Source organism: Myxocyprinus asiaticus, chromosome 7 (genome assembly GCF_019703515.2).
Source record: "Myxocyprinus asiaticus isolate MX2 ecotype Aquarium Trade chromosome 7, UBuf_Myxa_2, whole genome shotgun sequence".
Taxonomy (NCBI): Eukaryota; Metazoa; Chordata; class Actinopteri; order Cypriniformes; family Catostomidae; genus Myxocyprinus; species Myxocyprinus asiaticus.
The window spans coordinates 54,026,935-54,041,934 of NC_059350.1; the positions used below are offsets into that span (position 1 = coordinate 54,026,935).

General features: G+C 36.6%; 1 protein-coding gene across 2 annotated transcripts in view; it reads left to right on the forward strand.

Annotated features, from left to right (window-relative positions):
- The window catches only part of LOC127443365 (neural cell adhesion molecule 2-like), a 256,635-nt gene that overhangs the window by 203,730 nt on the left and 37,905 nt on the right, over positions 1 to 15,000 (forward strand). For both annotated transcript variants that reach the window (XM_051701889.1, XM_051701890.1), the window contains exons 6-7: positions 6,966 to 7,083; positions 8,465 to 8,634. In XM_051701889.1, the coding sequence (XP_051557849.1) occupies positions 6,966 to 7,083; positions 8,465 to 8,634 (288 nt within the window). The remainder of the gene's footprint in view (positions 1 to 6,965; positions 7,084 to 8,464; positions 8,635 to 15,000) is intronic.

Here is a 15,000-nt window from a genome sequence, read left to right on the forward strand (position 1 = left end):
TAACAAGACTTATTAGGTCAACCATCTTCGTCAGATAGACTATGCTGATCAACGTTCAAAAGCTGCAGTAGGTTCACCAGCTAGACTAACATCAAACCAGCACTAAACAGCATACACCGGCCTGAATTGACTTATTTAGACCAGCATCCTGGTTATAACTGGTCTTTTTAGCAAGGGATGTTTGAAACTAAAATGGGCGTCTCACATTGCAAATCCACACAGTTTATCATCCTGGCGTCTCCCTCAATTTTCTGCTGACTGGTTTTGTGACTAAATGTTTCAATTATCATTCACTTTAAGCTTCCGTAACTTACAAGCAAACTATGAGCTTATCTTTAAAGATGTGTCCCGAAACAATGTCTTTTGAACATGTTCACTTAGCTTGTTGCGCAAAATGAGCAATTGTGAGGATTTGACAGCACCGAGCTCTGCCTGAGCAGACACAATAGTATTTGCAGAACTCATATTTCTTTAAACTGATGTAATAACATGCAAAATAAGAAAAAAAGTGGATTGCATTCAATTTAGCATCGCCACTTATAGCTTTCAGGAAGATCCAATAAGCTTGCTCAATGAGCCACATCCTATTATTCCAAAGCATGGCAAGTGCCTTCTGCCGTGGAATCAGAACAACCTGCTGCTTTAATCACTTAGCAAGTGCTGACTAGAAAGTGACTATTGGCCCATGTCTTGTATCCAATACTCAAGATTGAATCCAGAGTTTTTCCTTAGATTTATTGGCAGCCTTGGGTGTGTTGCAGTGGAATGGAACAGAACATCATCCGCTCTTATAATGAAGTGCAGTTTTTTCCCATATCATTCCTTATTGAATTAACATGGTCATCTTCCATATGTGCACCATCTGTTAGATTGTAGTTTGGATCATTGTTCTTCTATTAAAAAGACCACAAATTGTAAATGCTGTATCAGAGGAATATGATTTTGAAGGGGTTCTTTTTTTCCTCACAGGAATTATATGAATAGTAAAGAGATAGCCGACTGTATTTGTTAAAGGAGTTTAAAGGAATAGTTCACCCAAAATAAGATTTGTCATCATTTACTTGTTGTTCTAAACCTGTATACATAAATATCAGGTGTATAAACATGGCTCTGATAGTTCACCAACCAGACTAGCACCAAGCCAGCATAAACCAGCCTGGACCAGCATTAAAATTCATGCTGGTCTTAGCCAACTAGTTACTTAGTTAGTTAGTTACTTTGTAAGTATTTTAGTACTTTGGTGCCTTAGTTAGTTAGTTAGTTAGTTAGTTAGTGCAATAGTTAGCTGGTAAGTTAGTAAGTGCATTAGTTAGTGCATTGGTCTGTTGGTTTGTGATTATTTTAGTACGTTAGTGCCTTCGTGCATTAGTTAGTTAGTTAGTTAGTGCCTTAATTACTCATTAAGTTAATTAGTGAGTTAGTAAGTTAGTGCATTAGTTAGTTGGCAAGTTAGTGTGGTAGTTAGCTGGTAAGTTAGTAAGTGCATTAGTTAGTGCATTGGTCTGTTAGTTTGTGATTATTTTAGTACATTAGTGCATTAGTTAGTTAGTGTCTTAATTACTCATTAAGTTAATTAGTAAGTTAGTAATTTTTAGTAAGTTAGTGCATTAGTTAGTTGGTAGGTTAGTGTGGTAGTTAGCTGGTAAGTTGGGAAGTGCATTAGTTAGTGCATTGGTCTGTTAGTTTGTAATTATTATAGTACGTTAGTGCCTTCATGCATTAGTTAGTTAGTTAGTGCCTTAATTACCTATTAAATTAATTAGTAAGTTAGTAAGTTTTAGTAAGTTAGTGCATTAGTTAGTTGGCAAGTTAGTGTGGTAGTTAGCTGGTAAGTTAGTAAGTGCATTAGTTAGTGCATTGGTCTGTTAGTTTGTGATTATGTTAGTACGTTAGTGCATTAGTTAGTTAGTTAGTGCCTTAATTACTCATTAAGTTAATTAGTAAGTTAGTAATTTTTAGTAAGTTAGTGCATTAGTTAGTTGGTAGGTTAGTGTGGTAGTTAGCTGGTAAGTTAGGAAGTGCATTAGTTAGTGCATTGGTCTGTTAGTTTGTAATTATTATAGTACGTTAGTGCCTTAGTGCATTAGTTAGTTAGTTAGTGCCTTAATTACTCATTAAATTAATTAGTAAGTTAGTAAGTTTTAGTAAGTTAGTGCATTAGTTAGTTGGCAAGTTAGTGTGGTAGTTAGCTGGTAAGTTGGTAAGTGCATTAGTTAGTACATTGGTCTGTTAGTTTGTGATTATGTTAGTACGTTAGTGCATTAGTTAGTTAGTTAGTGCCTTAATTACTCATTAAATTAATTAGTAAGTTAGTAAGTTTTAGTATGTTAGTGCATTAGTTAGTTGGTAAGTTAGTGTGGTAGTTAGTTAGTCAGTACACCCGTTAGTGCCTTAATTACTAAGTAAGTTACTTACTAAGTTAGTAAGTTTTAGGAAGTTAGTGCATTAGTTAGTTGGTAAGTTAGTGTGATAGTTAGCTGGTAAGTTATTAAGTGCATTAGTTAGCGCATTGGTCTGTTAGTTTGTGATTATTTTAGTACGTTAGTGCCTTAGTGCATTAGTTAGTTAGTGCCTTAATTACTCATTAAGTTATTTAGTAAGTTAGTAAGTTTTAGTAAGTTAGTGCATTAGTTAGTTGGCAAGTTAGTGTGGTAGTTAGCTGGTAAGTTAGTAAGTGCATTAATTAGTGCATTGGTCTGTTAGTTTGTGATTATTTTAGTACGTTAGTGCCTTCATGCATTAGTTAGTTAGTTAGTGCCTTAATTACTCATTAAGTTAATTAGTAAGTTAGTAAGTTTCATTAAGTTAGTGCATTAGTTAGTTGGTAAGTTAGTGTGGTAGTTAGCTGGTAAGTTAGTAAGTGCATTAGTTAGTGCATTGGTTTGTTAGTTTGTAATTATTATAGTACGTTAGTGCCTTAGTGCATTAGTTAGTTAGTTAGTTAGTTAGTTAGTTAGTGCCTAAATTACTCATTAAATTAATTAGTACGTTAGTAAGTTTTAGTAAGTTAGTGCATTAGTTAGTTGGTAAGTTAGTGTGATAGTTAGCTGGTAAGTTAGTAAGTGCATTAGTAAGTGCATTGGTCTGTTAGATTGTGATTATGTTAGTACGTTAGTGCCTTAGTGCATTAGTTAGTTAGTGCCTTAATTACTCATTAAGTTAATTAGTAAGTTAGTAAGTTTTAGTAAGTTAGTGCATTAGTTAGTTGGTAAGTTAGTGTGGTAGTTAGTTAGTTAGTTAGTTAGTTAGTTAGTACATCCGTTAGTGCCTTAATTACTAAGTAAGTTACTTACTAAGTAAGATAGTAAGTTTTAGGAAGTTAGTGCATTAGTTAGTTGGTAAGTTAGTGTGATAGTTAGCTGGTAAGTTAGTAAGTGCATTAGTAAGTGCATTGGTCTGTTAGTTTGTGATTATTCTAGTACGTTAGTGCCTTAGTGCATTAGTTAGTTAGTTAGTGCCTTAATTACTCATTAAGTTAATTAGTAAGTTAGGAAGTTTTAGGAAGTTAATGCATTAGTTGGTAAGTTAGTGCGGTAGTTAGTTAGTAAGTGCATTCATTTGTGCCTTAATTAGTGTGTGTGTTAGTTAGTTTGTGTATTAATTACTAAGTTAATTAGTAAGTTAGTAAGTTTTAGTAAGTTAGTGCGTTAGTTAGTTGGTAAGTTAGTTATGTTAGTTGGTGCATTAGTTAGTGCACAAGTGTGTTAGTTTGTTAGTTTGTGAGTATTTTAGTATGTTAGTGCCTTAGTTAGTTAGTTAGTTAGTTAGTTAGAGACATAAGCACAACATCACAATACAACAAATTAAAGACAACGATATTAAGGCATGGCTTTTAATGAAACTGTTTACCAAGAGCTTTAAGACATATAAGACATTGCAGTATGAATTTCTGTAAAGCTACTTTAAAACAATGTGTATTGTGAAAAAAAGGTATACAAATAAAATTGATCAATTTAGCCAGTTGTTTCAACAGAGATTGTTCACTTAATTTAGCGATTATTTGAGATGGCCCATTTGCTTCCTCTTTGTTCTAATATCTTGTTTCTTCCATCTGAGTTTCTTCTATCCTGTTTATCTGCATATGGAATATATTTATGGAATTGATTAGCATGCAGACGTGCACTTGCGTGCTCTTTCTTCGCCCTTGACCATGGCCTTCATCATCAGAGGAGTGGTTTGAGCACAGACGGGTCGGATCGGCAGCTTCTCTATGCCATATCCTTGATCTTTTAAAGGAAATGTCACAGAGATAGAGGGCGTCTCATTTGTGGTGTCCTTCACTGATACAAATCTCCAAAAACTAGTCATTTCAACCCATTTGAACTCTGCCAATTCTAACAGGGCTCAAATCACAGAGTGGCAAATAATGATTCTGCTTGATTTGCTCTCCGGCTGCAGTGGGTGGCAAGAGAAATTGTTGAGGTCTGTTTTATTCTCTTATAACATCATATCAAATAGATTCAGCAGATCATAGTTACATGATGGAAAGTTGTTTTGAACTAAGGACATTATTTGGGGAAATGTAAGGGTAATCAAATGCATTTGTTGAGAGAATGTAAACAAACCACTTGACAGTTTAATTACTTTCTGTAGAGTTTCATTATCGATACCAGAGGCAAAGTGACATAAATAGTCATTTGTTTGAGAGAGAAAATACAATTAAAAATAAGTAAATAGAAAGTTATTGAGCACATCATTTTGCAGAAGAGATGGTGCTTATTTGAGAAAATAACAAAAGCAACTGCTAAAAATGTTGCAATCGAATAAGCTGATTTAGGATTTATGAACTATAAGTGTTTATCCACAGATAAATAAAGACACTGGAAATTAAGAACACCAAAACATAGTCAAGTGTGTCTTTTTAAGGAGAGGTGTTCTATTACTTGTGATAACACAAATTTAACCTAGAAGACTCCCATATATAATCCTGTACAACGTACTGTCATATTGGTGCATAAATGTTTTGTGTATATTTAGTGAAAACGTTACTGTAGAAAACATTTTGACTCTACTGTACTAGGCTACATATACACTATATTGCCAAAAGTATTCGCTCATCTGCCTTTAGTCGCATATGAACTTAAGTGGCATCCCATTCTTAATCCATAGGGTTTAATATGACGTTGGCCCACCCTTTGCAGCTATAACAGCTTCAACTCTTCTGGGAAGGCTTTCCACAAGGTTTAGGAGTGTGTTTATGGGAATTTTTGACCACTCTTCCAGAAGCGCATTTGTGAGGTCAGACACTGATGTTGGACGAGAAGGCCTGGCTCGCAGTCTTCGCTCTAATTCATCCCAAAGGTGCTCTATCGGGTTGAGGTCAGGACTCTGTGCAGGCTAGTCAAGTTCTTCCACACCAAACTCGCTCATCCATGTCTTTATGGACCTTGCTTTGTGCACTGGTGCGCAGTCATGTTGGAACAGGAAGGGGCCATCCCCAAACTGTTCCCACAAAGTTGGGAGCATGGAATTGTCCAAAATCTCTTGGTATGCTGAAGCATTCAGAGTTCCTTTCACTGGAACTAAGGGGCCCAGCTACTGAAAAACAACCCCACACCATAATCCCTCCTCCACCAAACTTCACAGTTGGCACAATGCAGTCAGACAAGTACCGTTCTCCTGGCAACCGTCAAACCCAGACTCGTCCATCAGATAGCCAGATGGAGAAGCGTGATTCGTCACTCCAGAGAACGCGTCTCCACTGCTCTAGAGTCCAGTGGCGGCGTGCTTTACACCACTGCATCCGACGCTTTGCATTGCACTTGGTGATGTATGGCTTGGATGCAGCTGCTCGGCCATGGAAACCCATTCCATGAAGCTCTCTGCGCACTGTTCTTGAGCTAATCTGAAGGCCACATGAACTTTGGAGGTCTGTAGCGATTGACTCTGCAGAAAGTTGGCGACCTCTGCGCACTATGCGCCTCAGCATCCGCTGTCATTTTACGTGGCCTACCACTTCGTGGCTGAGTTGCTGTCATTCCCAATCGCTTCCACTTTGTTATAATACCACTGACAGTTGACTGTGGAATATTTAGTAGTGATGAAATTTCACGACTGGATTTGTTGCACAGGTGGCATCCTATCACAGTACCACGCTGGAATTCACTGAGCTCCTGAGAGCGGCCCATTCTTTCACAAATGTTTGTAGAAGCAGTCTGCATGCCTAGGTGCTTCATTTTATACACCTGTGGCCATGGAAGTGATTGGAACACCTGAATTCAATTATTTGGATGGGTGAGCGAATACTCTTGGCAATATAGTGTAGCTACATGCAATGGCTGTTTGGAAGAATGATGTACCTCTGATTAAAAATCAAATGCATAAATATCAAGATGGATGTGTATGAAGGTATATGTTTATAAGATGTTTAGTGGAGGCTGGGGTTAGTTGTCACACTAGTAAGTTTTCACATACCACTTATCATTTTAAGATGTATTATTATATGTTGCAATTAATATTAATTGTATTAATGTTGCAATTAATAATAACAATAATAATAATAATAATATGAAGATTAATAGGTGCTGTAAAAAATATTGTTCATTGTTAGTTCATGTTAATGAATGTTTTTAACTAATTTTAACAAATTAAACCTTATTGTAAAGTGTCATTGTATTTTCAAGAAAGTCAGGGCATGTTGTCATATGTGTTTTAAATGGCAGAAATTTATACAATTTATCAATTTATCTAGCTGAAAAGCCTATAGCAGGCTGATTAATGCAGACATGATTTAAAGAGAGGTGTAGATTTTGTTTTGTTGCTGGTGGTAATGGAGGGGTGACGGGGAAATGTGCCCGTCTTTTAATTATGGTCATTTAAAAATTATGTCAACGGAGTATATTGATTATTGATTATATTATATTGATTACAGCATTTTGGACATTGTATTGTAGATCAATGTTTGTTGTCCTTTGTAGATGAATATTGAAATATTCCAGCGTTTCTCTGTTTGTTGTTATTCACAGTTCCACCTGTTCTATCAGTGCCGCAGCAGTCCTTTAACGCCACCGCAGATTACCAAGAGACTGTGACCTTTACCTGCATCACCTCGGGCTCCCCCGACCCTCAGGTGACCTGGTACTGGTGGGTAACATTAGAAACTAGAAAAGTCAAGTTCATCAAAACAGACATTGAATGTTTGCAGAAGGTTTTAAAAACCATTGAAATTTGAAGGTCATATATGCCTACAGACAGACAAACAACAGAGAGCACAGACATACACAGACAGTCAGATAAACAGACAGACAGGTGGACAGACAGACACACAGATAGATAGACAGACAGACAGACAGACAGATAGACAGACAGACAGACAGACAGACAGATAGATAGATAGACAGACAGACAGTCAGCCATTAGACAGACAGACAGACAGATAGACAGATAAATAGATAGATAGATAGATAGATAGATAGATAGATAGATAGATAGATAGATAGATAGACAGACAGATAGATATACAGAAAGACAGACAGACAGTCAGCCATTAGACAGACAGACAGATAGATAGATAGATAGACAGACAGATAGATGGATGGAAGGGTAAAATGACAAATGGACAGATAGACATAAACAGACAGACAGACAGACAGACAGACAGATAGATAGATAGATAGACAGACAGACAGACAGACAGACAGTCAGCCATTAGACAGACAGATAGATGGATAGACAGACAGGTGGACAAACACACAGATAGTTAGATAGATAGATAGATAGATAGATAGATAGATAGATAGATAGATAGACAGATAGGTAGATAGATAGATAGATAGATAGATAGATAGACAGACAGACAGACAGACAGAAAGACAGTCAGCCATTAGACAGACAGACAGATAGATGGATAGACAGACATACAGGTGGACAAACACACAGATGGATAGATAGATAGATAGATAGATAGATAGATAGATAGATAGATAGATAGATAGATAGATAGAACAATAGATAGAATGATAGAACAATCAATAGATAGAACGATAGACAGACAGAAAGACAGAAAGATGGATGGATGGGCAAAATGACAAATGACAGATAGACATAAACAGACAGACAGACAGACAAATGGATGGACAGACAGATAGACAGACGAACGGGTGGACGGACGGATGGACAGATAGATAGACAGACAGGTGGACAGACAGACAGACAGACAGACTTTACTCACAGTGTGAAGAGTTCAGCTCAATTATAGTTTTCACCGATTTGAACCAACGATAGTTTGACATGATAATTTAGTAAATGACTGAAATTAAAGTGCATTAAATCTGCAGCTGTTAAATATTGTGTAGACTCAAAAATGCATTTGGCTTTTGAATTTGGAATGAGGCTTTTGAGAGCTTTTTATATCAGGAGACAATATCTCAAACTATCTGATCCTACAGGTTTTATGAAGCAGATGATCAATCATGAAATAGCATCCTGATTCAGTTCTATAAAATAATCAAATTTCTTTCTACAGGAAGGGTCATGAGATCGAGCGATCAGAGCAGTATGTATTGAACACTCTGGATGGGGGTAAAAGCACGCTGACCATTAAAAACATTCGCCAGGGCGATGGAGGACCGTATACCTGCCGAGCGAGCAACAAGGCTGGGAGTACAGAGAGACAAATGATTCTGAAAGTGTTTGGTGAGGAAACGCATTTCCTTTCACATACAGGTCTTCCAGAAGAGAAGTGTTTTTCCTGCGTATTAGTATTTCAGTGAATGACCGTAGAAGTCTTTCCTCACAGCCTCAGTACAGACAATTATTTTCTTTTTCCATTTACTTGCTTTCCACTCAAATTCTGTTGAAGGAAATGAAGCAATGTGTCTCATAAATAAACAGACCAGCGCAGTAAATGCGGCAAATGAAATAGAGTTCAATTGTCATGAAAAACTCCAGCAGCTTCTTGATTCGCAAACTGATTATTCTGATTGGCCCTGCTGTCTTTTGCATGGAAATGTATGCTGATTTATTCGCAGCCATCAGGATCCTCCTCCATTGGCAGAGATGTTTGTTCTTTAAAATGCACATTTATATGTCAGTCTTATCGAAAGGGAGTTCTGTTGTGCAAAAACATGGAGCGGAAAAACAGTTGTAACTTTGTGACATTTATGGCACTATACGTTCAACACACCGGCAGAGAACAAATCGAGTGAGAAACCAAAAGAGAAGCAGCTAAACAGATTTAGGTCTCTGCTAACATTTGCAGAGTTTAGAAGTTCTAAATCAGAACCAGTTTGGTTTAAAAAAATAAAAAATAAATCCTAGAACTGAATGAACATTCATTCTTGCACAGATGTAGATGGAACATCTTACTAAAATACTCTGACAGTCTTTCCTGCTCCACTAGCAAATCTACAGAAATAAAAAGATGTTTATTCCCAACCCCGATTTTTTTCTTGTTTGGGCTTAAAATCCTCAGAACGCAGGGTTCCCACAGGTCCTTACAAAGTCTTAAAATGTCTTAAATTCAGGGTAAGATGTGTAACCCTTTATATATTTATGACGATAATGATACCATTTCTTCCCTGAAAAAAAAAAAAAAAAAAACATTTATTTTGGGATTTTATGCTATTTTGATCTTATTTACATTTAAATTAATTTTCACATAAATGTTTATATACAAATAAGCAATAAAAAAAAATAAAAAATACAAAATTCAGAACCTACACGTCTATAAGTTGAAACATGAAGAAAATATAAGAATTGGAGGCCGATTTCCAGCCAGGTCTCCTAAGCAACCAAATTGGCCCGGTTGCTAGGGAGGGTAGAGTCACATGGGGAAACCTCCTCGTGGTCGCTATAATGTGGTTTGTTCTGCCACGTGATAAGATGCGCGGGTTGACTGTCTCAGATACGGAGGCAACTGGGATTCGTCCTCCACCACCCAGACTGAAGCGAATCACTATGCGACCACGAGGACTTAGAGCGCATTGGGAATTGGGCATTCCAAATTGGGAGAAAAAGGGGAAAAAAAATCCCCCCCCCCCCCCCCCCAACAAAAAAATGAATTGGAGGCCGATTGCTGCCATCTGGTGAACAAAATGTAAATAACATGACTTGAAAACCAGTAAAAACCAGTAACGGCCAGTAGATGACTGTAGACACATACTGTGTAGTCTGATGACTTGTAACATAATTTTATATTTTATCACAAGATATGCATTTGGATATATATTTAGACATTATCAAACTATTATTTGTCAAAGTTTAGCATTTTAAAATTGATTTGAAGTGTCAGTTTGTGCAGTTTATGTCATTATGCTGCAATCAAACCTGACCATGGTGTTACAAAGAGAAGACACTGAATAAGCATTTTTCTACCAATAATTTCAAACATAAAAAACTCAAAGTAAATGCACAATATTGTCAATAAAACATCAAGAACATCAAGAAACAGAAATAAACTGCAAAATTCAGAAAATTCAATTAGAGTATAAAACAGAAGAATCAGAGTAAACATTTTGCAATTTTAAACTTTCTATAGTAAAAATGTATTTTACAAACGTGTGTGTATGTGTTTGTGTGTGAGTGTGTGTGAGTTTGTGTGTGTGTGTGTGTGTGTGAGTTTGTGTGTGTGTGTGTGTGTGTATGTGTTTATGTGGGCAGGTTTATGTGGTTTACGAGGACTTTTTTTAGGTTATAAACTGGTAATTACAAGGGTATTATGCTATAAATTTGGTTTATGAGGACATTTCTAGTGTCCCCATAATTCAAATCGCTTAAAAATTTACTAAACGATGTTTTATTGAAAATGTAAAAATGCAGAAAGTTTTTTGTGAGGGTTAGGTTTAGGGGTAGGGTTAGGGTTAGGGGATAGAATCTATAGTTTGTACAGTATAAAAATCATTATGTCTATGGAGAGTCCTCATAATGATAGCTGCACCAACATGTGTGTGTGTGTGTGTGTGTGTGTGTGTGTGTGTGTGTGTGTGCTGCATTGTAAGTGTGTTATCATCTCACCCCTTCATTTCTGAGTGTGTGTATTTAGCATTGTGGCTGATTTTTTATTTTATTTTACAATTGTAAAAAAAAAAAAAAAGCTCTGTGTTATAGTCTTACCAGTTCATTTGTGTGTGTGTGTGTGTGTATAAGTGTGTTTGTGTATGAGTGGGTGTGTATAATTTGCACTGAGGATGTTTTAGAGTCTCACCCTGTAATTTGTCTTGTTTTTTCTCCATTTATAAATTGTATTTGACAGATTTTAAAAAATGCTCTGTTTTTTTGGTCTTTGCCATTCATTTTCAGTGGTCGTCAGTTTTGACTGTGAATACCAAAGGTGTCAGGGTTTTTTAATGACCACTTAGACTTATCGAATCAAGCCCATTTTTTTTTATTTTATTTTTTTATGTTCAGATGGTAAATGGAGGAAAAGTCATCTAGTCTTGTACTGTTCAGATAAAGGAAACCATTTTTTATGGTTTCGGTTAAAAATGACTGAATACCATTGGAGGGTTAAGGCCATGAAAAGTCTTAAATATCTTAAATGGTACAACAAAAGTCTTAATTATAAATTAAAGAGGTCTTAAATATGGAGACGGAAAGACAGGAATCGCAAAATGGCCTAATGTGATTTCTAAACTGCAAAAGACTGCAATTTTATTACATTTACTGTATATTGTCTGCATGCTTCAAAGTGGATGCTTCGTAACAACATTGTTCATTTGTTCATTTTTTTTTTTAAGTTGTACGTTTCTGTATGCGCCAGCTTTTTCAATTATTTCTAACAATATCGGCATTTTGTCATGAGACCGATTTGATTTTATCAGAGTTGTGAGTTTGGAGTCTGAATTGAATTTAAAGACATAGAAAGACTGGGTGCCCCGAAATAATACAAAGACAACAAATAGACAACATATAATGTGATGCCCTCACTGGTTGCATAAATATACAGTATGACTGGTGAAAAATGATTCTAATTTATGAGCCAGCATAAAAAGAACACTGAAATTACACTGCAAGGCCTGATTGATGTGCGGATCCAAAAAAGTAAGCAGCACAATTATGAAACATTTTGAGCGAAAAAATCAATCCAAGTTGGCAGATGAAGTGATAGAAATGTTGATTATAAATGTATTTGTCATTCATTCAGTACTGAAAAGTATTGATAATAATTGTTATGGGCGCATTATGGCGTAATCTCCCCTCCAGCCCCACTCCTGTTCTGAACATCCTGGGCCTTAGGATATACAAAATAAAAGAGAGAGACAGAGGAAGAGACGACAGAAACTTTAACAGCCATCTACTGCAAACTAGAATTTTAAACAATACTGAAAGAAACTGAGATGTTTCTCAAAAGTGGGGAGCTGAAAATCCATGAGCGAAGACCTCCTTTGAATAGGCTTGTTTATAAAAGACGAATGTTAAGTCCAGTCCAATTCCTGCTGCCAGCCAACAGCTCCTGGACCACAAGCACCAGCATCAATCAGAAAATGAGAACAGGTCTGAGAATTCAAGAATGTAATAATAATAATACATGTTATTTATAGGTGCCTTTCACAACACTCAAGGTCACCTTACAAACAGAACAGAAAAAAAAAGTCATCCTTGAAAGCAGCAACAATAACAACATTAAGCAAACAATACTATGATATACAATAAGACACTGGAAGATACAAAGTATGAACTCAATGCATGCACAGTCATAAAAAGGCCTGTTTAAATAGGTGAGTTTTAAGACGAGATTTAAAAGAAGCAAGATTTTAAAATCAATTCGGTACTTAACCGGAACCCAATGCAAATGTTGAAGAACAGGTGAAATGTGTTCAATAGAGGGGGTTCTAGAAATGATTCGTGCAGCTGAGTTCTGGACCAGCTGAAGTTTATGAAGAAGTTTGGAAGGAAGACCAGAGAGGAGAGCATTGCAGTAATCAATACGTGATGTAACCAGTGCATGAATGAGAATGGCAGTGCTCTTCAATGTGAGAGAGAGACGAAGATGATTAATATTAGGTAAATGAAAGTATGCAGAGTGAGTTATATTATTAACATGAGCTTCAAAGGATAAGGTGCTATCAAGGACGACACCCAGACTCTTAACTTGTGAAGAAGGAGAAGCAGTGGACTGATCGATAGTCAGTTTTTGCCAAAGTAGATTTGGTGCCTACAAGGAGGATTTCGGTTTTACCACAATTTAATTTGAGAAAATGAGATGAGAACCAGTTTTTAATTTCAGCTAAACAGCTGGACAGAGAGGGCAGAGGAAGGGAAGAAGTGGGCAGGTAGAGCTGGGTGTCGTCGGCATAGCAGTGAAAATGGACACCATGTTTCCTAAATATATGACCAAGGTGCAGTAAATAAATAAATAGAAGAGGGCCCAAAACTGAGCCTTGTGGAACGCCAGTGATAACTTGTGATGACTTAGATCGAAAATGTTTGAGTTGAACGAACTGAGTGCGACCAGAAAGATATGATCTAAACCAAGACAGGGGGGTGCCTGTAATTCCAACTGAGACTAGCCTGTCTAGGAGGATGCTATGTGAGATCGTATCAAAAGCTGCACTCACGTCGAAGAGAATGAGTATAGACAGCTGACCAGAATCCGCAGCCAAACAATGTATTTTTCTGACTAGAGGAGTTGAATGCAATTCTGTGAGTAAGAACAAACTCATCAGCCATAAAAGCTGCTTCAGAAAGCACTGTCACTGTCAGTTTCATGAATAGGAGACATTAAAGACTCTTGAGCAGAAGACTTACCTCCAAAACTCCTCTATCGGCAAGCAAACTCCTTAAAGCTCTCATAAGAGAGATTCTTTAAGTTTCCTATCCTGACTGGAAACTTCAATATTAAAACGCTCTGCAATCTGCAGTAATTGTTCCTTTGTGCACCTCTCAAGAACTTCAGAAGGGCACACAAAGAACTCTTTGACTACTGAAGACATCTTCAATCCATGAACAGTAAACAGTGAAGCTTAACACAATCGAGCAGATCAAACAGTGCCATCAAAAGTGTGACGCGACTACGAATTACTATGGCGATGACTACAAGTCCCATAAGCCACAGCCTCAAAGAAAACCATAGTGCACACCTGTTACGAGTTCTACCTAATCACAGAATTATAAAGACTTACCACAAGTCACTTAAGATCCTATTCAAACAAACAAGGTAGGCACAAACGAAGAGCAGCATAAACATATTAAACAAGGTATTTTCCCTGTTTACGAAATTGTGGCTTTTCACAATTAACACAAGAGAATGTCATCATAATTAGCGAATAATGAGAAGCTCCAGCTCCAAAGTAATCAAATACAAAACTAACTAAGCCCAATCTAGTCTTCAAAGGTGTACCGGGCAAAATAATAAACAAAAACAACAAATAGTGCTCTGAAGGAAGAATTGCAAAAGCAATTCAGCTAGAAACACACTAACTAACTGGAGTTAGCCAGTCACACACAGCTTCCAAAGATTTCGGACAAGCCTCAAAATCATGTCACGGCCAGTTCGTTCCCGACCCGCAACATAAAGGGGAGTCACACATGAAAGGTCATTTCAGTTATATGAATTTATTAACTTAAAGATAGTACTTTCCTTAGCCAACCACAAACTGCCCCCATACCGCCACCGTGGGAGAGAGAGGAAAAGGCCAGGTTTGTAACAAAACAGAGAAAAAAAATAACAATATATATTGATATATTGAGATAAAAATATACTATCTTACTCAATTTTATCAAGTGATTTTAAATTTGTATTTTTTTATTGTGTGTGTGTCAGGGATTGCTGCAAATGTAGAAAGTTCCTAATTGTTTATTTGGAGTTCAAAATTGTTCTTAATCTGAAAATTCGGACCTGTAATTCTTTAACCCTCCTGTGGTATTCGGTCATTTTTGACCGAAATAAATTTTCCTAATTTAATAAAAATGGTTTCCTTTATCTGAGCAGTACAAGACTTGGTAACTTTTCCTCCATTTGCCATCTGAACATACAAAAATAAATTGGCTTGTTTCAATAAGTCTAAGTGGTCGTAAAAAAAAAAAAAAAAAAAGTGACACCTTTGGTATTCGCGGTCAAAA